The sequence below is a fragment of the Rana temporaria genome, chromosome 1, assembly GCF_905171775.1.
Source record: "Rana temporaria chromosome 1, aRanTem1.1, whole genome shotgun sequence".
Taxonomy (NCBI): Eukaryota; Metazoa; Chordata; class Amphibia; order Anura; family Ranidae; genus Rana; species Rana temporaria.
This window is the reverse complement of record NC_053489.1, coordinates 278510874-278538594: the sequence shown is the minus strand read 5'-3', so window position 1 is coordinate 278538594 and position 27721 is coordinate 278510874. Positions and strand designations below refer to the sequence as shown.

At 41.4% G+C, this 27721-nt stretch overlaps 1 protein-coding gene across 3 annotated transcripts in view; it reads left to right on the top strand.

Moving 5' to 3' along the window:
- VPS13A (vacuolar protein sorting 13 homolog A) overlaps positions 1 to 27721 on the top strand; it is a 466977-nt gene that overhangs the window by 289181 nt on the left and 150075 nt on the right. For all 3 annotated transcript variants that reach the window (XM_040355879.1, XM_040355888.1, XM_040355872.1), the window contains exons 44-50: positions 11077 to 11338; positions 12021 to 12181; positions 17457 to 17560; positions 19081 to 19360; positions 21229 to 21624; positions 23889 to 23993; positions 24613 to 24759. In XM_040355879.1, coding sequence (XP_040211813.1) covers positions 11077 to 11338; positions 12021 to 12181; positions 17457 to 17560; positions 19081 to 19360; positions 21229 to 21624; positions 23889 to 23993; positions 24613 to 24759 — 1455 coding nt within the window. The remainder of the gene's footprint in view (positions 1 to 11076; positions 11339 to 12020; positions 12182 to 17456; positions 17561 to 19080; positions 19361 to 21228; positions 21625 to 23888; positions 23994 to 24612; positions 24760 to 27721) is intronic.

The following is a 27721-nucleotide window of genomic DNA, read 5'->3' as shown; positions in this document are numbered from 1 at the left end:
TACCTCAAGCGCGCACTCCCTCCAACACAACGATGATACCTCTGGGACATAATACCATTTAGTTAACAATTTATAATTAATTTATTTTATTCTCACATCTATTGACGTAGAGTGTATATAACTCTCCAGAAGGCATGGTGGCCCAGGGCCTGGGGGGAGATCCACATCCCATATATATATATTGGATATCCCATGTCCACTTATTCCCCTCCTGGTAAAAAAACAAAAGAACAAAAGCTGGACAGCCGCACTCCAAAATTTTCTTTAAAAGAGATGTCTTTATTTTCAACTGTGCATACAGTCACTGCAAGCCCACAAAAATCAGTATGGCCAACGTTTCGCACTGGCGTCAGTGCTTAGTCATGGCTAGCAAGGTTCACACTACAAATGAAATATATACACAAAACATACAATCATGTGATGAAAAGCCCTGCCTACAGCAGGGAGGAATCAATTAAGTTAATCAAGCAGTAAATCAAACGGCACTTTAAACAGCTGAAATATGGGTTAAACCTCCCTCAAGTGTGTCCCTTTGTAAAAAAGGGAGAAAGCGTGAAAAACACATATTGATTTGTGAAAAACCTGTGTATAAATGAAAAAAATTAAATGACAATGAAAATATAAAAATAGAAATACCCATAAAATTACTTATAAAGTTTCTCAAAATCAGACCACAACATATATGTATAGGTATAGTCTCAATTAAAAAATAAGAAATAATTATAATAATAAAAAAACACATCCCATATTCATATGGGTATTGTATTCGTCCCTCATTATACATATACTATATAAAAACCTATTTTAAATCTACCTATTCGCAATTGTGCGTTTTTATACCTCTTTAATCTTTGTTTCCTTTTTCTTTATTTTTTATTTTTTCCCTGGGTTTTAGGAGCAGTATGCTATACTGGTTTCATTGTATGGCTGATGAGGTACCATTATAGACAGTTTGACTTATGTCGACCCTTGTCCCTTGTCATATATAACCAGGTGCCACACCATTGCACAGGTTCTCGGGCTTTTTGCGCACTTGTTTATTTATCTGTTTGAATTTCTTTTCTATTCATGTGCTAGCCCCGTTCCTTATAAGATCCAATTGATTGTCCGGTTCGGAATAATAATCTTTTTATTTTTATTTTTAATATCGATGATTGACACCGGACTTTCATGCAGGATCATATCCATACTTGCTTGTATTCTTATTTACATTTGCCCTCACGACTATTATGTCTTTTTAACGTATAGAGATGTCTATTCACACTCTTTACTTGTGCGAGGTCACTCACACAGTTCCTTAACCGGATAATAAATAAAAAAAAATATATATATATATATATAAAAAACAAAACCAACACTTATATGTATATGGTTGCTGGTCTGCTCTTTCAGAGCATAACCAGCTTCTTTATTATGTATACTCTCACATTCATGTATTAGACCTCTGAATGGATAAATATTTAGACAGATCGATTGCACATTACCACACTTGACCTCAGACTTTTGCACTAGATCATCATCTACCTAATGGTAAAATAACCGTTACCATGTTCATCACGATCATATTTATTGGGTAAGGCATCTTAACAGATGTTGTCATTACCTGCATGATGTTCACGCACATCATATCCATATGATTTTGTTTTCACTGACTCATTCATTATAAGGTCTTACTCACTATTGAACTTTAACTTAATGTCCATTCATGTAGCGATTCTCCCATCAATTTATTATTTGATTTTGCTATTTCACAGTTTATTCCCTAAAATAAGTCTATTTTGGCTTCACTAATTAATTTATTCCAATAATTTATGCATTTTTGAGTCACTAAATGACAACGGATCAGAGCGCTTCTATATATATATATATATATATATATATATGTACATGTATACACATAATAGAGAATTTTTTTATTATTATAATTATTTCTTATTTTTTAATTGAGACTATACCTATACATATATGTTGTGGTCTGATTTTGAGAAACTTTATAAGTAATTTTATGGGTATTTCTATTTTTATATATTTTTTTTATCTTCATTGTCATTTCATTTTTTTCATTTATACACAGGTTTTTCACAAATCAATATGTGTTTTTCACGCTTTCTCCCTTTTTTACAAAGGGACACACTTGAGGGAGGTTTAACCCATATTTCAGCTGTTTAAAGTGCCGTTTGATTTACTGCTTGATTAACTTAATTGATTCCTCCCTGCTGTAGGCAGGGCTTTTCATCACATGATTGTATGTTTTGTGTATATATTTCATTTGTAGTGTGAACCTTGCTAGCCATGACTAAGCACTGACGCCAGTGCGAAACGTTGGCCATACTGATTTTTGTGGTCTTGCAGTGACTGTATGCACAGTTGAAAATAAAGACATCTCTTTTAAAGAAAATTTTGGAGTGCGGCTGTCCAGCTTTTGTTCTTTTTTTTTTTTGCTATTACCGCATTGCCAGCACCCTGGTGGTTCAACAACCCCTGATCATCACGAGGCTCACCTGGAGCGGTGAGAATTCTGTCTGTGTGTCTACTCTGGATTGTGCATCCTTGTTCACTAGCTCGGGAGCCTCTGTCAACGGGAACCTAGTGTTGACACTTTGGAACCACCTGTCTCTTCATGGAACACAGTGCACCTTCAAATGCAGCCACAGATTCGGTTTTTAGCAGAACCCTTCAACCCTCGGCCGAGAACCCGTTCCGATTGGGAACCTACACTGCCTCGGCACCCAGCCAGGATAATGGGGCTTCACTTTTGGCCATGTTCCGACTATTGGAACAATCTATGGCAAAAGAAATTAAGCTGTATTGGGACACTCACTTCCTTTCCAACTACATCACGATGCAGCAAATCCCCCGGGGACTACGAATTAAAAAATTCCCCACCACCATATTATCCAATGAGACATTACAACAAGAGTGGACGGATACCCTTAACACCTGCTCTTTTGCCTTAATGAGCATTCTCATCAAATCCAATCTTGAGCAAGTTAGCTCATTGCAAACCAAAATGTCAGCGGTTCAAAAAGATCTTACCATGCTGCAAACACATCCAGATTTTGCCGATTTGGACAGCAAATTAAATAAAAGATTGGATAAACTTGAGAAATTCGTCATCGACACAAAAAGGGGCAAGCAACTGAGAGACCGTGCCGACTACGAGAGCAATAAAGTTTATATACGCACGCATGTTCCTTTTCAGTCCAGACGCCCTCGCAAGAATAGAGCAAAGAAGGTGAGCTTTTCCGACATCGAGCACGATGTCGCATATGACACTTTGGTTACATCCGGATCTGAATCATCTCCGGACCGTCCCGCACTAACACCAAGTCCGTTGTCGGACGATGATATACAACCCAATGGACACCCTCACGGAACCAAGGACACAAAGAAGCGAAAACCCATCATAAAAAGACAAGAAGGGGAGGCAAGAGATCCAAAGGCTACACGCACCCCATACGCTTTACGGGGAAACAGAAGGAAATAACCAACAACGTTATCAACATCTCTAAAAGAGACTTAAACCCAGATGAACTCCATCTACTATCGAAAGGCTTGAACTTTTGTCCGTCCAACCATTTTAACTTGTTTGGTACCATATTGGACGTTAATAGATTTGCAAGAAAATTAACCCTTAAGAAACATTTTTTCAAGCCACCTATAGACGAAGTCAGTTCATCAGGAAGCAGCTTGGAGCTGGGTGAGTTGGTCTCTTCTCCTATTTTGTTTAAGGATGTTTGTGGTCTTCAAGACCTAACTGATTTACTCATTGAATCGGACCCCTGCCCCGTGGATCCTGTGGATGATTTGATTTCTATACCTTTTAAATTACAATCTCGATTCTATCCACTAGGGTCCAGGGGCAGTGAACTCGATCTATATCAGAAGTTAGTGGAGAGAGACCTGACTCATCTGGCTCACAGCTGCCTTAATGTCCCACACTCCTCCAACTTAACACAGCTCGAGAAAAAGGCTTTGATGTCCTTGAGCTCTGATAAGGATGTAGTGATGCGGATAAGGGGGGGGCGGTGGTTGTCATGGACTCTTGCCTTTATAGATCAGAAGCCATCCGACAATTATCTGACACATCCACTTACACATGTCTCAAAAGTAATCCCACTATGGAGTTTACAGAAGACTTGGTTTCTCTTCTAGACAGGGGGGTAGCCGCAGGCATTTTTTCTGAAGCTGATAGTAAAATGTTTATCCCAGCATATCCCATAATGCCGGTCTTCCACCATCTGCCAAAAATCCACAAGGGACTAGTTCCCTTAACTGGTAGACCGATTGTGGCAGGCATCGGGTCGCTCAACGAGCGCCTCGGTGAGTGGGTGGATGGCCGGCTGCAGCCACTTGTGTCTGTTCTTCCTGGTTACCTAAGAGACACCAAACATCTTTTGTGCAAATTGTCGGGGGTTCCATGGCAACATGGTTACAGATGGATGAGTTACGATGTATGCAGTCTCTACTCAAGCATCCCGCATGATCTAGGTTTACAGGCAGTATCTCACTTTTTGAAAGAGTCGGGTCACTATTCATTAGTCTTACAGGAGTTCATTGTTTTGGCTCTTAAATATTTGTTAACGCACAATTTCTTTATGTTCGACGGGGTCTTCTACCTCCAGAGGTGCGGGGCTTCCATGGGGGCTAAGTTCTCACCTTCCCTGGCCAATTTGTACATGGGATGGTGGGAAAAGTCCCGCATCTTTGGGGGTACCAGCCCCCGTCGTTCAGATACAGTCATCTACTGTCGCTACATCGACGATCTGCTCCTCGTCATTTCCGACGAGTCTGCAGATCTAGATGAGTGGCTAGTTTATCTCAATGACAATGAGCTCAATCTTCGGTTTACAGGTAACCTACAACCTACTACCATTGAATTCTTAGATCTAAAACTCACTGGGGCTGATGGTATTATTTCCACAAGTTTATTCAGAAAGAGTACTGCAGGTAATGCTCTGCTACGAGCTGACTCATCTCACCCTCCGCATACTATTAATAGTATCCCCTATGGGCAGTTCCTTCGCCTGAAAAGACTTTGCACCTCACCTGTGGATTTTACGAGTGAAGCTCTTGAAATGGCTCATAGGTTTAAAGACAGGGGATACTCTGCCACTGTGGTCAACAATGCCCTTCGTAGGGTTAATGCCATTCCAAGAGACTCACTTTTGGACAACAGGAGATCTAGATCTAGATCTCCCAACTCCATGAACAATGAGCCAGCTCCGATCTTTTCTACCTCTTACAGTATGGAATTTTACAAAATTAAGCAGATCATTATCAAATATTTGCCTGTACTGTATAGTGATGCGTCTTACACATCCATTCTGTCGAAGGGTATTAAGACGGTCAGTCGTCGAGCCCCCACATTGGGGGGGGTTCTCTCACCTAGTCTCTTTGAGTCCAAACCCACTTCTTCAACTTGGTTGGACTTTGTGGGCACCTTCAAGTGCGGCACCAATGGGTGCAGATATTGCCCCCTAATAGGAGCTGGTAAAGTTATACGGTCATGCTCCAGTGGCAGAAATTTTTACATTAAGCAATACATAAACTGCAACACTAAGTTTGTGGTTTATGTAATTACTTGCAACATCTGCAATGTCCAATATGTTGGTAGGACCATTAGAAGACTACGTGACAGACTCAGTGACCATCTGTACGACATTGACAAAAATCACAATACCAATGTAGCCAGGCACTGGAACAACGTACATGACAAAAACATTTCCAGCCTGTCCATACAGGGTATTGAGAGGATTGTGTGTCCGGTTAGAGGGGGGGACAGATTCAAACTTCTTTGTAAACGGGAGGTATATTGGATATTTCACCTCAATTCTAGACAGCCTTGGGGCCTCAACTTTGATTGGGATGTTTCCCATTTCCATGATTGAGAGTAACATCTCTCTCCCCCCCCCCCCCTCCCCTCTGCTTGGCATACTCACTGTTTTTGTCCTCTTTTTCTAATGTATTTATCATCACACGTACACAACCATGTTCCCACACCCAATATTATACTTGTCATCTTGTGGGAACACAAAGTGTCTTTTTTGATTTGTTGAGGCTCTATTACTTGTTTCTATGGTTTACACCCAAGTTGTTAATGGTAAACTCATTTACATTACCCACTTGCTGCTCACCTGCTGTTTATTTCAGCAGGTGGGCTACCTTACGGGTTTCAGTGTAACTCCCCCAATTTAAGTTTGAGACTACATTCATATTTACATAATTATGCAATTTTGCTCACCTTTGCACTGTCCATACTTTGCATATCTCATTCACGAACAGGCGGGTCACCATATGGCTCTTGGTAATAATTTTTATCAAGACACCATAAATTAATATATGGGTTCTCGTGTGGCCTGTTAATATACAGGGTACGAGGGCTCTACGGGGGTTTTGGGAGGGGGTTTTTTTTTGTCGGGTGAACATGCAGGTTATGCATTAAACATTATTTTTAATCAGGCATTAGCGGTTGGATTGATGCCATATCTGGAGGTGATAACATATACAAGTCTTCTTCTACTGTAATTAGAGACACATTACACAGCTTCACCTTCACCAATATTATTAGTGCATCCTGCATCATTTTTCATCTACCTCACATAATATATCCCCCCCCACCCCTAGGTTCAATTAACGCTTCATTATGAAGCATACACATTTCTATACAATCTATGTTACACATCCCATATTCATATGGGTATTGTATTCGTCCCTCATTATACATATACTATATAAAAACCTATTTTAAATCTACCTATTCGCAATTGTGCGTTTTTATACCTCTTTAATCTTTGTTTCCTTTTTCTTTATTTTTTCCCTGGGTTTTAGGAGCAGTATGCTATACTGGTTTCATTGTATGGCTGATGAGGTACCATTATAGACAGTTTGACTTATGTCGACCCTTGTCCCTTGTCATATATAACCAGGTGCCACACCATTGCACAGGTTCTCGGGCTTTTTGCGCACTTGTTTATTTATCTGTTTGAATTTCTTTTCTATTCATGTGCTAGCCCCGTTCCTTATAAGATCCAATTGATTGTCCGGTTCGGAATAATAATCTTTTTATTTTTATTTTTAATATCGATGATTGACACCGGACTTTCATGCAGGATCATATCCATACTTGCTTGTATTCTTATTTACATTTGCCCTCACGACTATTATGTCTTTTTAACGTATAGAGATGTCTATTCACACTCTTTACTTGTGCGAGGTCACTCACACAGTTCCTTAACCGGATAATAAATAAAAAAAAATATATATATATATATATATATAAAAAAAAAAAAAAAAAAAAAACCCAACACTTATATGTATATGGTTGCTGGTCTGCTCTTTCAGAGCATAACCAGCTTCTTTATTATGTATACTCTCACATTCATGTATTAGACCTCTGAATGGATAAATATTTAGACAGATCGATTGCACATTACCACACTTGACCTCAGACTTTTGCACTAGATCATCATCTACCTAATGGTAAAATAACCGTTACCATGTTCATCACGATCATATTTATTGGGTAAGGCATCTTAACAGATGTTGTCATTACCTGCATTATTTTCACGCACATCATATCCATATGATTTTGTTTTCACTGACTCATTCATTATAAGGTCTTACTCACTATTGAACTTTAACTTAATGTCCATTCATGTAGCGATTCTCCCATCAATTTATTATTTGATTTTGCTATTTCACAGTTTATTCCCTAAAATAAGTCTATTTTGGCTTCACTAATTAATTTATTCCAATAATTTATGCATTTTTGAGTCACTAAATGACCACGGATCAGAGCGCTTCTATATATATATATATATATATATATATATATATGTACATGTATACACATAATAGAGAATTTTTTTATTATTATAATTATTTCTTATTTTTTAATTGAGACTATACCTATACATATATGTTGTGGTCTGATTTTGAGAAACTTTATAAGTAATTTTATGGGTATTTCTATTTTTATATTTTTTTATCTTCATTGTCATTTAATTTTTTTCATTTATACACAGGTTTTTCACAAATCAATATGTGTTTTTCACGCTTTCTCCCTTTTTTACAAAGGGACACACTTGAGGGAGGTTTAACCCATATTTCAGCTGTTTAAAGTGCCGTTTGATTTACTGCTTGATTAACTTAATTGATTCCTCCCTGCTGTAGGCAGGGCTTTTCATCACATGATTGTATGTTTTGTGTATATATTTCATTTGTAGTGTGAACCTTGCTAGCCATGACTAAGCACTGACGCCAGTGCGAAACGTTGGCCATACTGATTTTTGTGGGCTTGCAGTGACTGTATGCACAGTTGAAAATAAAGACATCTCTTTTAAAGAAAATTTTGGAGTGCGGCTGTCCAGCTTTTGTTCTTTTGTTTTTTTGCTATTACCGCATTGCCAGCACCCTGGTGGTTCAACAACCCCTGATCATCACGAGGCTCACCTGGAGCGGTGAGAATTCTGTCTGTATTCCCCTCCTGGTCCATGAGTCTTTCCCATGGGCTAAACTCCCTGATTGAACTAAAGGGTTTTGGGAGCACGTCCACAAAGTATTGGAGTTGCCTATATCTCCAAACATCCCAGGATGAGACACCATATCTCTCTCGTAATTCAGATATTGAACAGAGGGTATTCCCATTCAGAACATCTTTAATGCCATGTACACACAATCATTTTTCGGGTTGTAAAAAACTAAGTTTTTCAGGCTCTAGAAACAACAATTTTTTTTTTCAACTTGATCATTAAAATGGCCTTGCCTACACCCGATCGTGGAAAAAAAATGCTCTAGCAAAGCACGGTAATGTACAACACGTACGACGGCACTATAAAGGGAAAGTTCCATTCGGATGACGCCACCCTTTATGCTGCTTTAGCTGATTTTGTGTTAATAAAAGACGATTTGCGTATTTCTGTCTGTTACAGCGTGATGAATGTGCTTACTCCATTACGAACGGTAGTTTTACCAGAACGAGCGCTCCCATCTCATAACTTGCTTCTAAGCATGCGCGGGTTTTTCACGTTGTCAAAGCCCACACACGACCATGACAACGACCACGATAGCGTTTAAAACGTTGTGAAAAAATAGAGCATGTTCGAAAAAAGAATTGGACGTTTTTCAGAACCCGAAAAATGCTCTGAAGCCCACACACGATCATTTTAAATGACATTTTTAAAAAACGTTGTTTTTTACAACCCGAAAAATGATCGTGTGTACGCGGCATTAGTCTTAAACTATCCAAAAATGTCCTCCTTAGGTATAGCTTGTTCTCCTTCCCTGGTGGGAAGTAGCTCGTACTCGAAAGGGGCATCAACGGACTGTTATCTTGCCATAGCCTGTTTAAACAGGCTAGCCCATGCTCTAAAAGTTTCCTTTGTTATTGGAGCTGCGTCCCCGGGAAAGCCCCTGTGCTCAATTTAGAGGACTTCCAGTGGTTTTGTGATGTTGGGCCTTGCTTTGGGTACTCATTAAAGTTTTATTAAAGTGAATTTAAACCCTCACATATACCCAGTGAAGTGAACAGCCAAAGGGGATAAGTGGGGAGAGGTGTATATCATTTTTGCTAATCTATTTATAGCACTTGTCCTAACACAAATTTTAGGCTGATTTTATCAAATGTGTCAGAGAACTTGTCAAAAGTTATGCTGATAATAGAACAATGGAGCAGGAGACCGCCACGGGACTTAGGGCTTTGGAGAGAGATAAAACACTGCAGATATATGTGCCTAGCTCAAATTTCATAATGCGGGTTTACATCCACTTTAAGCCCTACAAAACATTATAACCATAAATTATTGATGTTCTAGAACATTCCTAGGTGCTAGGCTCTTGTGCAGCTGGTTACCAAAAAGTAGCTCTCTAGGCCCTAACTGGCAATGGGAAGGCTGCGACCATTGGACAGTAAGCAGAAGACATTCATGCAGTTATAAATCGCTTTTACATTCCTGTAGTGATTTGATAGTAGTAAATTATTACATAGATTGTGATGTTAAGCAGGAAGCAAATAAGGGTTTTATTGTGTGCCTAAATAAAACCAGCAAGTGCATGCCTGTTCCTAAATGGAGTCTTTTAGGAGTTGGTTCAAGGTTTTTAGGGTTGGAGAATGATCTGGAGGCATGTATCGGATATGAAGGGGATTATAGATGCCAATGTCATAAAATTGGAGGTGAAAGGGACAGGACACCAGAGAAATTTTTTAAGAGGTGAAGGGGATGTGGAATGCTGGCGACATTACTGAACCTGAAAAATTGAGGCATGTCGTGGAGGTGCAGGGGATCAGGGATACATGTCCCAGAGCTGTGCTGAAGCAGAGAAGGGACACTCTCGCCCCAGCTGCAGTCTCCCACCATAGCCCTCCAAAGTCGTGGCTTCTCCTGCCTCCTCTTCAGCCCTGCTTTGGGTGGCAGTAAATCTAGATTGAGAAAGCACAGTAGGAGTCACTGCAAGGGAACACTGGTCAGCAAAACAGTAGGGAATGTGGGAATATAGGCATGGAAAAGAGTGTGGAAGTATGTACAACTTTACATAAAGAGTCTAGGAGTGAGCAGCTCCTGGAGAAAGTATGAAAATCCGAGGGAGAAGAGTGGCTGGAGAGAGAGTAACTAATGTGAGTGAGCAACGTGTGTGCTGCAGTGCATTCACTGAGGAAGGTCCAAGGAAATGCATTTCTATGAGAGTGACCAATCGGAGTCCTGCTGACTAGATATTTAGGAAGCAAAATGTATGAGCAATTTTCAGGACTGAAGGCAGAATATGCATCTGAGAAAGTGAAAGTGGCACTTGGCTTTAATAATGTGTGATACATTTTTAAAGCAAGACTATTTTTCCTTGCTTTTTTCCCACATTTACTGCAACTGCACTGGTGCAGGTAATCAAAAGTAACCAGTAATTATTCTGGGTGAGAGATACAAACTAGGCGTTGGTATAGAATTTATTTGTTAATATGTACTGTAAGAGGAGTCTATGACAAGTCTCCTCTGTATTCAGATAGAGCCATAGGATGTATATATGTATTTATATGATGTAGATGCTTGGTAAGTGATGTTCTTATTATTTTATGCTCCATAGGCATTTTCTGAAGCTGCCAGCAAATCATCTGATGTCTTTAAGAAAGACCAGGCTCCTTTTGTAGTTAGAAATTCTCTGGGTCTTCCAGTTCGTGTTACCCCCAGTGATTCATTTACTCCTTTGAATGTTGACCATGGATTAAAGATTCTAGAATTGGAAAATGAGGAGTGTCTTAATTTGGATTATGTCCGTACAAAGGGCCAGACTGATCAGTTCTTTGCCTTGATAAGCCTCTGCAGCAAACATTTCTACATCCAAATCGGTAAGCTAGATCCAGCAGATATTGAAATACTGGCAAGGTACTTGTATCTAATGAAATGCCATAGCATCAACATTTTTTTTGCATAGGACTGAAACATTATAAATAAATAGACTGGAACAGACAGAATATGGAGCAGTTCTGCATGACTAACATCCGTTTTCAAAGCGTAAACTAAAGGCAAAACGTATTTTTCATTTTGGATAGAGTAAGGGGGATTATAACCCCTGTCCATTTTTTTTTTTTTTTGGCAATACCATTGGGGCATCACCCAAATAAGAAGTTAGAGGAAATCCCTCCAAAGTGAGGAAATACCTGGTTGTCACCAGAACTAATGTTCAGTTTGGAAGATTTCCCCCTCAATTCCTGCCCTGGGGATAACCTAAAATGTGTGATTTTATTTTACTTTCACTTTTGGGGAGGATAACTGCAAACAGGACCATAGAGAATGTAAATCTCCTTAATGGGGGGCACAGACAGCAATAAAAACCTGGTAGCTGTACTAATCCCTCTTCATTCTATATAAAACTAAAAAAGTTTTCCTTTTTAGTTCTACTTTAACTGAACAAGCTAAGGCTAAAAGGTTACTACGCACAGCTACTCCAGATTCTGTCTGCTCCAGTTGCAGTAAATTCCCCCATAGTTTCTCTAATATATGTAATAAAGTATTTGTCTTTTGTGCTAGTTCCTCAAAATCATTCTTCTACTGAGAAAATTCCCTTAACTAAAGTGGGTCGAAGTCTTTACAGTGTGAGACATTCGGATTCTGGTGTGGAGCGATATATTGTTTGCCAGATTGATACTGTGGAAGGTGCCAAATGTGTAACAATAAGGTCCCCATTGCAGGTGTGTATTGTGCACTTATTATAATAGTTAAAAAAATACTAAAACCTATATTAGATTGGTTTTTCATTAACTTAAACTGTAAAAATTATGTCTGTAACTTTGTTGGAGGAAATCAAAAATCTGTGTCTCGCGCGCCTCTTCTCTAAATGTACAGAAAATAACTAATGTGATCACCATCAATAACTCTAAGGCCGCGTACACACGACCGGTTCATCCGATGAGAATGGTCCACCGCTGAAGTGGTCTGATGTGTACACACACCATCAGTTCAAAATCCGATCGGGTCAGAACGCGGTGACGTAAAATACACGACGTGCTGAAAAAAACGAAGTTCAATGCTTCCAAGCATGCGTCGACTTGATTCTGAGCATGCGCGGGTCTTGAACCAATGCTTTTGTGTACTAACCATCGGTTTTAAAATTTCGGTCCGATGGGCCGTACACACAGTCGGTTTGGACTGATGAAACTGAACTTCGGTCCATTCTCATCGGTTTTGACCGACCGTGTGTACGCGGCCTTAAACATTGATTTTGTTAGGGTTTTGTTTTGTAAAACAAGTTCCTCTAAAGCAGCCTTAACCTAATTTGTTTGCTGCGACTAGTTTTGAGGCAGGGACTTCATGAATATGCTCTGGTTACCTGCTCCGGAACTAGTATGCAGAGTCAGCGAGTTGTTGTCTCCACCAGTCTTCACACACAGTTGATTTTTATATACTGTATGACAGGGCTTCTTTAACCACTTCCATACCAGGCACTTACGCACCTTCCCGCCCAAGCCAATTTTCAGCTTTCAGTACTGTTGCACTTTGAATGGCAATTGCGCGGTCATGCTACACTGTACCCAAACAAAATTGGCGTCCTTTTTTCCCCACAAATTTGGTGGTATTTGATCACCTCTGCGATTTTTTTTTTTGCGCAACAACTAAAAAAAGACTGAAAATTTTGAAAAAAAATTAAGTTTTTATTTTTTTCTGTTAATTTTTTTGTAAATAAGTATGTTTTCTCTTTCAATTACGGGCACTGATATGGCGGCACTGATGGGCACCGATGAGATGGCACTGATGGACATCGATGAGGTAGTACTGATGGGCACAGATGAGGTGGCACTGATTGGCGGCGCTGGTATGCGGCACTAATGGGCACTCATAGGCGGCACTGATGGGCACACATAGGCGGCACTGATGGGCACACATAGGTGGCACTGATGGGCACTCATGGGCGGCACTGGGCACTCATGGGCGGCACAGATGGGCACTCATGGGTGGCACTGATGGATACTTATGGGTGGCACAGATGGGCACTGATAGGTGGGCACTGGGCATGGATGGGCACTGTGGGGTGGCACTGATGGACACTGTCGGTGGCACTGATGGACACTGTGGGGTGGCACTGATGGACACTGTGGGGCAGCACTGATTCTCATGTTGCCAGTCAGTGCCCATTTGTGGGCACTGATTGGCATCTTTTTTTTTTTTTTTTAAATGCTTTTATTTATTTATTTATTTATTTATTTTTTCAGCCTTTTTTTTTTTTTTTTTGGCCCACCCTGGTGGTCCAGGGTGAGCTTCCCTGGTGGTCCAGTGTGGCGATCCGAGGGGGGGCTGCGCTGATAAACAATCAGCGCGAACCCCCCCTGTCAGGAGAGCCGCCGATTGGCTCTCCTTTACTCGCGTCTGTCAGACGCGAGTAAGGAAGGGCCATCAACGGCTCTTCCTGTTTACATCGTGAGCAGCCGTGATTGGACACGGCTGATCACGTGGTAAAGAGTCTCCGCCCGGAGGCTCTTTATTGAGATCGGAGATGCAGGGTGTCAGACTGACACCCGCATCACCGATCGCCACGCTGCGCGCCCCCACGGGCGCGCGGCATGAAATCCTGCAGGACGTTCTGGAACGTCCAGTTAGGATTTCAAAACCACTTCCCGGACGTAAATCGGCTATAGGCCGGGCGGGAAGTGGTTAAAGTAGTTGTAAAGGCTAAAATATATTTTTAAATGACAAACACGTTATACTAACCTTCTCTGTGCAATGTTATTGCACAGTGTTGCCCCAAACCTCCTCTTTTTGGGGTTCCCTGCTGGCACAATTGGCTTCTCCTTGCACCTCCTATGGAGATGCACATTGTTGTGGAAATTTTATTATGTGTGTTTTATAAATTGTCATCTGTCTCCCTGTGTCTGATTTAATGGAGGAGCGCTCTAGCAGAGTGCACTTGGGTTGAATCGAGGCCAGCGGTAAAAACCGTCAGTATGAAAACCTTCTCATGGGATTAGAGATGTGTTTTCTGTGTGTGTGGGCGTTTGTTGGTTTGTAGGTATCAAGCGCAATGTGCTGGGCTTCTTGCCTTTAAATGGCTATGCACATTAGAGAAGCGAAACCTATTATATCTATCTTGTGGACTTCGCTTTCCCCTTTTTGGATACATATCTGCTTTTATAAGAGGACATTGATATCTTGTACCATATATTGACAACAGCAGTAGCAATGTCCCCACAGATTGTCTCAAGCCTGTAAGAACAAGTAGAATGATCTTACTAGATACTGTTTACTTTGAGCAGTATTGAGTGGGCTCCATGCTGATTAAGATGGTGGATGTGCATGCGTGTGGTTGGGCGGGGGGAAGGGTACATGACTCAAGTGGATGGGTCGTGTGCCCTTCTCCCATTCCCTCCTGTGAGTGCCCTACCCTTTACCGCTGTCATTTCCTGCGATGTCATATTGTATTGAGGAAGCGATTGGCTGTTGGGGCCATGGCTTCCTGTTTTGTAATTTCTTTTGTTTCCAATGAATAAAAGACCAAGTGTCTGTGCTTCAGACACAGTTGTTTGAGACTCCAGCTTGAAGCAGCATTGTTTCTGATTCTACCGGATGCCATTGAAGTACTTAATTTTCCTTGTACCAAAGAGCTTGATACAAACGTGCTTTTAAGCACAAAGGAATTGTGTGCATTTAGATGCTAGAAGTGCACATTTTGGCACGGTGTGGATTTGTGTACAAAGCCCAATGGAATTTCCCTGACATTTCGGCGAGCCAGATTGGGGCCAAGGTAGTATCAGTCCAGCGATATGAGAGGAGGGATTGGCTCCCTGGTTTTGGGACAGGAAAAAATGCAGGCTCACACTCGAGCTGTGCTGCGTGCTTCCATAGGCACACACAGTACGGCTCAGCTCCACTCTCTGCTTACCGGATTTGATTGATGGCAACGTGAGCAAAAAGCTCCTGGGCTGCCTCTGTCCTGTAAACGCAGGCAGAGAGGAAAGAGCCGCTATGGCTAGGCACAGCGCTTGAATCAAGTGAGATCTCGGGTAAGTATTTTAGGAGGTGGGGGAGCATACAAATATTTGGGCATTTTTTACACTAAAGCAGGAAATGCATTAGCAACCACTTTAAGAATCCCCCCAAAAAAATTGAAGGAATTTTTTTTAGTATGTGAAGGTTCACATCCCAGAAATGTCCTCTTAAAGCGGTTATAATGTATGGCTAGTAAAAAAATAAAAAAGCACCTGTAAGGCATTGCATACTAGCACATTCCTTACCTTAGAATGAAGCCCTCCCTGGGCATGCTGTCAGCGCTAAGAGGGCTGACATCTTCCCCCATTCTTTCTTCTGGATTCACGCGATCTGGCTGTGTGACTGGCCGGAGCCGCGAATGCGAGCCCTTGGTTCCAGCACAAAGCTCTGAAGTTCTGGCAAGGTATGCCGGACCTTCAGAGCGCATGCATGGGTGATGTCACTGGCTGCATGGAGGGTGAATATCTTCTAAATGACACATGTTTAGGTTGTATTCATTTTACCTACAGGTAAGCCTTTATTAAAGATGAGTGATGTTGCATGTTTCTTTTCCCTTGCAATTAGCTTTCCATTGGTTAAGGATTGTGGAAACAAAAAAAAACTCAGAATCCTGTACACATACTTAACCACTTCCATACAGGGCACTTACGCACCTTCCCGCCCAAGCCAATTTTCAGCTTTCAGCGCTGTCGCATTATGAATGACAATTGCACGGTCATGCTACACTGTACCCAAACAAAATCGGCGTTCTTTTTTCCCCACAAATAGAGCTTTCTTTTGGTGGTATTTGATCACTTCTGCGATTTTTTTTTTTTTTTGCGCAACAACTAAAAAAAGACTGAAAATTTGGGGAAAAAAATTAAGTTTTTATTTTTTTCTGTTAATTTTTTTGTAAATCAGTAAGTTTTCTCTTTCAATTACGGGCACTGATATGGCGGCACTGATGGGCACCGGTGATGTGGCACTGATGGGCACCGGTGATGTGGCACTGATGGGCACCGGTGATGTGGCACTGATGGGCACCGGTGATGTGGCACTGATGGGCACCGATGAGGTGGCACTGATAGGCGGCGCTGGTATGCGGCACTGATGGGCGCTGGTATGCGGCACTGATGGGCGCTGGTATGCGGCACTGATGGGCACTCATGGGCGGCACTGATGGGCACTCATGGGCGGCACTGAAGGGCACTCATAGGCGGCACATATGGGCACTCATGGGCGGCACATATGGGTGGCACTGATGGGTACTTATGGGTGGCACAGATGGGCACTGATAGGTGGGCACTGATGGACACTGTGGGGTGGCACTGATGGAAACTGTGGGGTGGCACTGATGGACATTGAGGGGTGGCACTGATGGATCCATATTGCCAATCAGTGCCCATTTGTGGGCATTGATTGGCATCTTTTTTTTTCTGTCTTTTTTATTTATATTTTTTTTACTGTTATTTTTTTTTTTTGCCCATTTTTTTTTTTTTTTTATTCCCTGGTAGTCCAGGGTGGGCTTCCCTGGTGGTCCAGTGTGGCGATCCGATCGGCTCTCTTCTACTCGCGTCTGTCAGACGCAAGTGAGGAAGAGCCATCAACGGCGCTTCCTGTTTACATCCTGATCAGCCGTGATTGGACACGGCTGATCACGTGGTAAAGTGCCTCCGTGAGAGACACTTTACCTAGATCGGTGTTGCGGGGTGTCAGACTGACACCCCGCAACAACGATCGCCGCGATGCGCGCCCCCAGGGGCTCGCAGCGGCTCAGAATCCTGAGGACGTCATATGACGTCCAGTCAGAATTCTACAACCACTTTGCCGCCGTCAATCTGTCATTGGCGGGCGGCAAGTGGTTAAAAAAGCTTCCAAAGCTCATGTGTGAATGCAGCCTAAATGTAATGCTTGTCAATTTGAGTTTCTGAAGTACATACGCGTCTTTCCCAGCACTCCAATCTTGAACTATTCAATCTACTTATATTTTTGTCTTTGACTTTTTAGATTAGAAATCATTTTTCTATTGCATTTCAAATTTATCATGAAGATACATGTCTTGGGATTGCTGAACCAGAAGCTGATTTTAACATCCCTTTGTCATCTTATAGGTAACCCTAAATAAGACTTTTTACTATTTGTTTTTAACTGTTTATTTGAATAATGCTTTGCTGTTTCTTGGTACCTTTAGATTTTTGTGACCATGTCTTTACTAGGCACTGTGTATTGTAGCTGTTCGTCAGATGAGACTTTTGGACAAACTTCAGAACAATTACCTAATTTGGGCTGTTTACGTTGTCATAAATTTCACAACTCACATTCGGCGCTCTATAAGCATTTATTCCAATCCAATCCAATCTAATCCAATAAATGGGCAAATGGGATATGAAAACTCACAAGTCTGCTGCTCATTTTGTGTTCACTTTTGTCACATATTTGTGTGGCCAAATGGAACACTGCAACAAAGCACATAACAACAAATCTTTTTTTATTTTTTTTTCATGTTGTGTGTAAGGCTCGGTTCACACTAGTGTGATGCGGGAACCTTGCAAATCCACTGCGCAATGCAACAGGTTCACACTGCACTATGCAAACTGCTGGGAGTGTCAATGGAAAGTTATTGACACCCCCAAATCCGTTTGCATATTGCAGTGCAAACTGTCAGTTCGGACATGAATCAGATCACATGGGTGTGAACACCCATGCAAACCGATTCTGGTGCGGAACAAAAAAGGGTCCTGTGCGAGTTTGGTTCGAATGCGATGCAAATTCAGCCATACTTTCTGTATGGCTGAAATTACATCGCACACACCTCACATGTGATTTTCACTGCAGTGCGAATCACATGCGATATCGCACAGCACACTGGTGTGAACTGGGACTACGGGAGGACTTTGGTTATTGTGGGCATTAGGAACCGTTTCTTCTCCAATAATGTTGCTGTAACAAATAGCTGCATTTACTGTAAACAGCCCCTAGGAATACAGATTTGGTTTTCACTTGCTTGATTTACCATATTTTTCTTCTATTCATTTTTGAAGGCTCTAGAATAGTGCACTTTGCATTCCTAGTCTACATAATGAAATATTTATTGTTTAACTGTATAGCACAGTAATGCATGACAGCTTTTCTAAGAGAAAATTGGTGGGTGGTGGGGATCCAGCAAATCCAACAAATTCAACCTCAGATCTGATCCCATCCGCAAAAAATAAAAAAATAAAACGGAAGGGGATCCATTCCCTTCTGTGTGGGTGCATTGGATCAGAGGACAGCGAAATCCATTAATTCCCAGCCGCCAATAGAGCAGAGCAGGCTTTGTCTGTGTCTGATCTGCAGAAAATGAGCAGACACAGACCTGTCACCCGCCTGCCCTGCTCTAATCAGCAGGTGTCATTTGTTCAAGTGTATCACTTTTATTTGTATTCACTGCTTGAATGATCTGTTTAACTATGTTGAAACACGACTGTAGATGCATACATACATACATACATACATACATACATACATTTGAAACCAGAAAAACTTTACTATCAATTTTAAATGATTAGTATCCTGAGTCTTTTGCAGGTTAACTAATTGATGGGAGCTGGTAGAGCTTGATTATCCTCACTTTTCTTTTCTATGCTGGTAGGTCAACACTCTGTTTAAAGCCAGTATCAGGCGAATATGAAAAATGTGAAGGAATTGACTTTGAAGATTTCTTGAAAAATCAAGGTTCACTACTAGCAACAAAATGCCAATCTCGAAAAAATAACATTGACTCTCTGGTCATGAATATTGTGCCAGTGATGGATATCATGATATCCTCAGTGTGTACTGATGAGAAGTGGGATCTTCCATATGTTGTTCATCTGTGGCCCAGTGTTATCCTTCGCAACTTGCTTCCCTACCAAATGACATACTCATTGGAGGTATGTGGCTTTATTTGAATAATTCTGATTGTTGTTTAACAGAAATGTACAGTAAGTGTTTTACCAGAATGGTGCTATTGCAAAATGTATCCCTCTCATTCATAACATGCTGTGGTAACTTATCTCCCTTAGGCCTCATTCACACTCAAAATACTGATGCTTAACAAACATGCCTATCAAATTAATGCGAGTTGTTCGTTGAGTTTTAAAAACACTTCCAAAATGCCCTGTGTGCATTTGACATGTATTTGACACGTGTTAAAAATGCACAACAAATGCCATTTTTTTTTTACTGTTTTGAACAAGGCCTAACTCACCACAAACCCTCTGCCAATGCTTGCTAGTGCATTTATAGTGCATTACTAGACTTGAATGGAAGGAGTTAAGCTGTTTCAACTACTTTCCATCACCACATGAAACTTTATTTTTGAAGTGCAACAATGTAACACGAGGAAAACTGTTCATGTTTTCATAATGTAAACAGTAATCTGTGCTGTCCATATTCTCATTTGCAGACTGCTTTACTAGGAGAGGAGCATTAAAAAAGTGCCTCACACTCAGGGCTTCCCCTACCATGGGTCCCGCTGGGTCCATTGAAACTTTGGGAGGGTTGGCAAATTGATGCCTAAGATTTTGTTTCCAGTAATTTTGTGTGTCATCCAGGGGAAGACTGGGCCGGAGGACAGGCTGCCCCCCCCCCCCCCCGGACTGCTCGGCTGACCTGTAAAAAGGCCACATGCTGCCCTCAACACGCATAATGATAGTTGCTGGACCCGAGGGTGTTTGCACATAGTCTAACACCGGCTGTCAAACACCCGAGCATACATTAAGAGCTTAGGTGTGTGTGCTGCCGGGGGCAGGGTATCCACAGGAGATGGGGAGCAATGAAAGATCCCTTCCCCACCGGCTCTGCCATTCAGCCCATGTTCGGGCCCAGCTTGCGAGGCTTGCATTTCTATTGGGTGGAACTGGAGGAGGTGGTGCAGCCAGCCTCGCGCCCAGCCCGCCTTCTTCTGCTCTGGTGCATGCGTAAGGCTAGGCACTGAACATTGTGGGAGCACTGGGAGAGAGCAACAGAGAGGTAATATAATTTAGTTCTGTGCGACAAGACACAAAGGGTGTCCATCATTTTTTCTAGTAGTGGCTGCTGATCTGCTGGATCGCCAAATGTTGCATAACCTGTCATGCTCAAAAATCACTATACAGCCCTAGCTTGACATTATACTGCCCTAGCCTGCCCATGTGCTGCCCTAGCCTGCCCATGTGCTGCCCTAGCCTGCCCATGTGCTACCCTAGCCTGCCCATGTACTACCATAGACTGTCTATATAGTACCCCAGCCTGCCCCTATACTGCCCTAGCCCGCCCCTTAGCATTGAACATGATGGTATGTCATATCATTTTGCATATAGACAAGGTGCTGTTGCATGTAAATCTGACTTCCCTGTAGTATTATCATTATATAAAATAATGGATGTGGGGACCTTTTGTTGGGTGTTTTTTTTTTTTCAGTTTTGTTTTGGGCCAGCCCTGCTCACACACCTGCTTTTAATGGCCGTGTTAACCCGGGCCTAAGAAGCATGTTATAGTGCAGTACCCAGTGTGCCCTAAGTGTGGCAGTTGATATACATTGTATCTATATCTTAACTATAAATACCAAAATGCTAGTATGACTAAAAGGTTAATGTAGCCCGTAACAGGTGTATTTTTATATGAAATAACCTATCAGAGTGCACTAATTTACCTTTCTCACAAACCTTGGTATGAAGTTCTATCCTCAGTAAGTATCAATAGTGTTGCATTTTAATATGTTCTCCAACAATGAAGTCTTAAAGTGAACTGCTGTTATAAGGTGTTTTGATTTTTTTAGGGTAAAGAAGATGGACATGTTACAATAGAAGATGGATGTTCAGCCCAGATACACAATGCTGTAATAGATCAATCAAAACTAAAGCTATGTTTATTAAATTACCATGACATGAACTGGGAAGCCATGTATGCAATCAAGAGCAAGCAGCAGGATATTCACTTTGCCTCATTCCATTGCGTGTCAGATCTAGACCAGACAGAACTGGACATTGCTGTCCATGTTACTTATACTACTGGGCAAACAATCATTGCAATTCACAGTCCATACTGGATGGTCAACAAGACTGGAAGGATGTTGCAGTACAAGGCTGATGACATACACCGAAAACATCCTGCTGACGACAAAAAGCCCCTTTTGTTTTCATTCAAGCCGAAGAACTTTATCCAAAATAATAAGGTATCATTAGGCTGAAGTTAAAATACTTGAACCATTCTATATTTTAAAATGTTGTAGATACTGTGAGATCTTTTAAAGTACTAATGCAACATGTCAGAAATCCAAAAGCCAAACCACTGTTTTTGCGAATTCTCTGTATGTTATGTTATGTAATTTTAGACAAACTATATACAGCAAGTAAGGTGAGCTGGATTAGGGATGGAAATTGCAGGACTACAAAAACCATGGCCCAGATTCTCAATGGCGTTACGACGGCGCAACACCATTTGCGCCGTCGTAAATCCTAATCTGGCCCCGGGTATCTATGCGACTGATTCCTAGAATCAGTTACGCATAGATACCCATTAGATCTGACAGGCGTAAGGCTCTTACGCTGTCAGATCTTAAAAGCAAGGTTGCCCCTGCTATTAGGAGGGGCAACCAATGTTAAGTATGGCCGTCGTTCCCGCGCCAAATTTAAAAAAAATTACGTTGTTTGCGTAAGACGTCCGTGAATGGCGCTGGATGCCATTTACGTAAACGTCTAAGCAAATGACGTTGGGGCGACGTCATTTAGCGCAATGCACGTCGGGTAATTTACCCGACGGAGCATGCGCAGTACGCTCTGCGCGGGAGCGCGCCTAATTTAAATGGTGCCCTCCCCATTTGAATTGGGCGGGCTTGCGCCGAGCGCTTTTACGATACACCGCCGCAAGTTTACAGGTAAGTGTTCTGAGAATCAGGCACTAACGCTGTAAACCTGCGGCGGTGTAACATAAAGCACATACGTTACGCTGCCCAGGAGCAACGTAATTGTTTGAGAATCTGGTCCCATGTTTCTGAAGCTAGAGATGTGTAGAATCATGTATGTGTTACAGTATGCTGCAGAATATATTGTATATTATTATATTATCACCTAGGAGATTAGAGTCTAGCATAAATAGGAACATTGACTTTTAAGTTCCTTTTTATAAAGATCATCTATATGCATTTATAGTATTTGAGGAAATATTCAGGGATATAAAGCAAATATCAATTAATAGTAATACTCCTAGCCCTTTCTGCCAATTAATCTTCACCATATCATGATAGACTTGCATTCAGTTCAATGTATGCCATATACATAGTTAGGTTGGTTGCCCCTTCTCTGCACTTTCTCTAGTTCTCTGATTTCTTTTTTGTGAACTGGTGTACAAAACTGAACTGCATATTCTACATGAGGTCTTACATTAATGATTTGTACAGGGGCAAAATGATCCCTCTCGCTCTCTCTCAGGCCCCTTTCACACTGGGGCGTTTTTCGGGCGTTATTTGAGCGTTTTTCAGGCGCTTTGGCGTTAAAAAAAGCCTGTAAAGCGCCTGAAAGAAGCCTCATCTGCAATCCCAATGTGAAAACCTGAGTGCTTTCAGAGCCCTTTCACACTGCCAGCGCCCGAAAAACGCTGGTAAAGCACTGCTAAGACCCTAAAGTTTTAGGGCGTTTTTGCAGTGCCTTAGTGTGAAAAGGTAAGGCGTGTTTTTACAGCGCTTTCAATTCATTTCAATGGAGAGGGGCGTTTTTGGAGCGTTTTTTTCAGCGCCCAAAAGCTGCTCCAAAGATGCTGCTTTCAGGACTTTTCTCAACGCCCCGCCAGTGCAACGCCTCAGTGTGAAAGGGCAAGGCGTTTTTACAGCTCTTTCAATTCATTTCAATGAAGAGGGGCGTTTTTGGAGCGTTTTTTTTTCAGCGCCCAAAAGCTGCTCCAAAGGTGCTGCTTGCAGGACTCAGTGTGAAAGGGTCCATTGAGATGCATGGAGAGCGTTTTTATGAGCGTTTTTATGAGCGTTTTAATGGCGCTATTTTTAACGCTAAAGCGCTGTAAAAACAATTCAGTGTGAAAGGGGTCTAACTCACACATTGGAATTCTACTTTTTCCTTAGATGCATGCAAGCCTCAATTTAGCAACAGGAAATAAGCCATAATGTATGGAATATGTAGTTATGGACACTCAATCATTTTATATTGTCAAAGGCAGCCTATATAGATGCAAAAAGACATAATGATTGCATGTGAGTTGAACTGTAGCCATTGAACTTTGGTCAGTTCTATTCACAAAGGTTTTTTCTTCTCAGATAATGACTGAGCAGATGTCGCAATAATAACAAAAAAATGAATATTCCATATGTTGACACTACTTTTCATGTATAAACATTTTGGTAGTATTTGGAACATACAAACCAACACCCTTGTGTTTTGGTTTGTAACCACCAGTTGGCCCATATTAATTATTGTGGTGTTTTTACAGGTGCAGCTCATGATAACAGACAGTGACTTGTCAGACCCTTTCTCGTTGGATACAGTAGGCACTCATGGTGCTGTGAAGTGCAAAAGCAAACAGATGGATTACCAAGTAAGTTAAAGAAGATCTATAGTCGCAGCATACTCTTTCATTTGATAACATCAGCATTATAATAGCAATTCAAACAATAGTTGTTATTGACAATCCAGTATACGCTTACTTGGAAAATATCCTTTTAAGTTAGTATTGCTGCCTGTCTGCAGCTTCCTGGATTCTCTGCATGTTATGCAGCTTCTCCTTTGCTCATTCCTTTAGTTTACTTTTGATTTCTAACTATTTCACACTACATATCACATGGTACCTTTCTGCCTGCAAGCAGTGATTCCAGTACTGACTATGCCTCTCAGCACCTCTGTAGTTCAGAATGTAGGTAGGATCTATGAAATGTGTAACACAGCAGTGTCTACTCACATGGTATAGTAAATGCGTGTAAGAAAATTCAAGAAAGTAATGTATGGGATTTTTTTCAAAGGTACGTTTTTAAAATCCAAATTTGTTCAGATTAATAGGAGTAGGCTAAAAAAAAAAAAAATTATAAATTACTATTACATTTTGACCATATATATATGCTTTAACTAATTTGATTTGAAAAATAATACATTGTTTTGTCGTTTTGATGCTCTTCAAAATGAGTGTATACTTATTAACATTTTTTTCTGCTTTGTTTTAGGTTGGTGTATCCATTTATGCCAGCAGTTTTAATCTCACCAGAATTGTCACATTCACACCATTTTTTATGATCACAAATAGAAGCATTTATAATGTGAGTGTAGCCGAAGAAAATACAGTGAGAATAATTAAAGTTCCTTCTGGACAGGTCAGTATTTTACAATTAATTTTCAGAGCTGCTGTGAGAAATTATAGGGCACAGGCAACTTGTTCATATACCACCTTCAGATGATTGGACACTGGCAAGCCGGTACTTTGCAATTCATATTTCATTTTCACTTAGAATATTGCCTATTGATAAAGAATGAGATAATATAAAGAAATGATTATGATTATTTATGTCCAATTAATTTTGTCAAAAATTAAGAGTCTATTGGTTCTTAACCCAGAAGAAAAAAAGTGGTCTGTTCCTGTGTTGATCCTGCTGTTTTTAAAGCGGAGGTTCACCCTAATAACATGTATATCTGACCAACTTCCTTATAGTCGTAACAAGTACTGTCCGCAATTCGTTTTTTTTTTTTTTTATGCTTTACGTACCTTGTAATCCATTTTTTCAATCTACGCGTTTCTATGCCTAGGGGGATTGTCATCTGGGAGGTCGCCCAGATGATTGATGTCTGTTCGCCCTGGCAGATAAGGCCCGCCCCCCGTATTGCGTAGGCGCACACAAGTTACGGGGGTTCCGAAAAAAGCCGATCATGCAGAGATGTGAGTCGGCTCTATACGGCGCCTGCGCTCTGCATGTTCGGCTTTAAAAGCTCTCTTTACCCTGGCAGGCAGGAGAGTCCTGGGCCTAATGGTAGCTTCCTTAAAGGCAGTACCCTTCATCCAATTCCATTCAAGAAATCTCCAACTAAAAATTCTATAAAAAGCAGGCTCTTTTCCTGGATCTGCCTATGCTTCTAACTCCCCATATCCCCCCAAAAAAGAAATTACTTGTTTAGATGGATCACGAGTTGAATTCTGACAGTGGGAAAATCCTTCCTCACCTACAAGTCTGACACAAATGTTTGCCAGGCTGGAGAGGAGTCTTCAATTCCTTGACAATTCAAGAAACCTGGTGAAGGCAGAAGGCCAAACAGGCTGTCCCTCCAGCATTGGAGCCTCCTTCTAAAGGGACACCCATTTCAGGTGTGGTCAGACAATGCTACTATATGGCATAACAACCATCAAGGGGCACAAGGACTTGGTTACCTTGCAGGAAACAAACCAGATTATCTCATAGTATATTTTAACCACTTGGCATCCAGCCTATTAACAAAAGACGGCCACAAGGTGGCTCTCAATTGCCGGGAGGACGTCTATAGACGTCCTCGACGACTCCGGCCACTGGGGGGGCGCACGAGCGCCCACCGCATCACTGAGATGCCGATGCTCGTGCCTGGCGGCCGCGATGTCCTCCATGCACCTGTGATCGGCGGTTACACAGACAAGGACATTGATCTCTGTGTGTAAACACAGAGATCCACGTCCTGTCAGGGAGAGAGGAGACTGATGCTGTGTCCCTTGTACATAGGGACACAGATCGGTCACCTCCCCCCACAGTTAGAAACACTATGCAGGGTACACATTTAACCCCTTCCTCGCCCCCTAGTGTTAACCCCTTTCCTGCCAGTCACATTTATACAGTAATTAGTGCATATTTATAGCACTGATCGCTGTATAAATGTGAATGGTCCCAAAAATGTGTCAAATGTGTCCCAGTCCCAATAAAAATCGCTGATCACCGCCATTAGTAAAAAAAAAATAATAAAAAAAAAAATTCTGTCCCCTATTTTGTAGGCGCTATACTTTTGTGCATACCAGTCGCTTTTTTTTGTTACCAAAAATCTGTAGAAGAATACGTATTGGCCTAAACTTAGAGTTTTTTTTTGTTTTTTTAATTGGATTTTATTATAGCAAAAAGTAAAAAATATTGTTTTTTTTTCAAAATTGTCGCTCTTTTTTTGTTTATAGCGCAAAAAAATTAAAACCGCAGAGGTGATCACATACCAACAAAAGAATGCTCTATTTGTGGGGAAAAAAAGGACATCAATTTTGTTTGGGAGCCACGTCGCACGACCGCGCAATTGTCAGTTAAAGCGACGCAGTGCCGGAAGCTGAAATTTCGTCTGGGCAGGAGGGGGGTATATGTGCCCAGTAAGCAAGTGGTTAACATAAATAGTAAGAGAGATTACATCAGCCAGGGACAGTCCCAGGAGGAACTGTAGCAGCCCTAATACAAGAGCCCTTGACAATTTACAGAGTCCTTGAAAACAGTCCAAAAATACCAACAATAAAAATGGAAAGAAAAAGAAGACAAGGGTATAGTAAACAGCGGAATTCAACGCTCCTGGGGAGGATGAGTGCTTACCATGAATATAGGCAAAAAGAGATTCGACTTTCTTGGGTCTTCCTGCATGCTTACATTCACACACCCCACCAGATCTGTTGGAACATCCTTATCCTCTAAGTACCAAACCTCTGTTGCCCAACTGTATGAACAGAAGACCAGGGGGCTTCCTTGCAGTGTTTTACTAGGTGCATGTTCACTCTTCTGATGATTCAGCTTTCAGCTGCAAGCTTCTTGCAGTGTCACTCTGAACCTGTGATTTTTACCCCTGTTGTTTTTGGGCCTGTTGGTACAGTTCATTGTCTAGTTGTTACCAACCCTTATATTCATTGCTTTGGGGCATTACCTGGTATATGAATGTCACCAGTGTCATGTACTGTGTGATAAACATAAGAGGAATTTTGACTTTCCTGTAAATTCCATATGTTGGAGGACAGGACACAGGCCATCCTCCCTAAGCTCTCCTTGCTAATCTGCATTGCTACAGGACTGAGAAATGTGATAGGGTTATAGGGGAGGTGCCTTGGGGGGGGTCCTTAATATCTTGCCAGTATCCAATCGCCTGAATGTACAAAGCTATAATTCATGATGTATGAATAAGTTGCCTGTGTTCTGTACTGTACGCAAAGATATAGAATGTACAGATGAGTCCAAATTCCTCTTTCTTTCTTCTTTTTTTATGACCTTGACTCAAGCCCAAAGAAGCAGGACACTCAGTAGGGGATTCCAAAAAAACTGGCACCTATATTGCTTCCTCCACACCCTAAAGTTGGGTCAA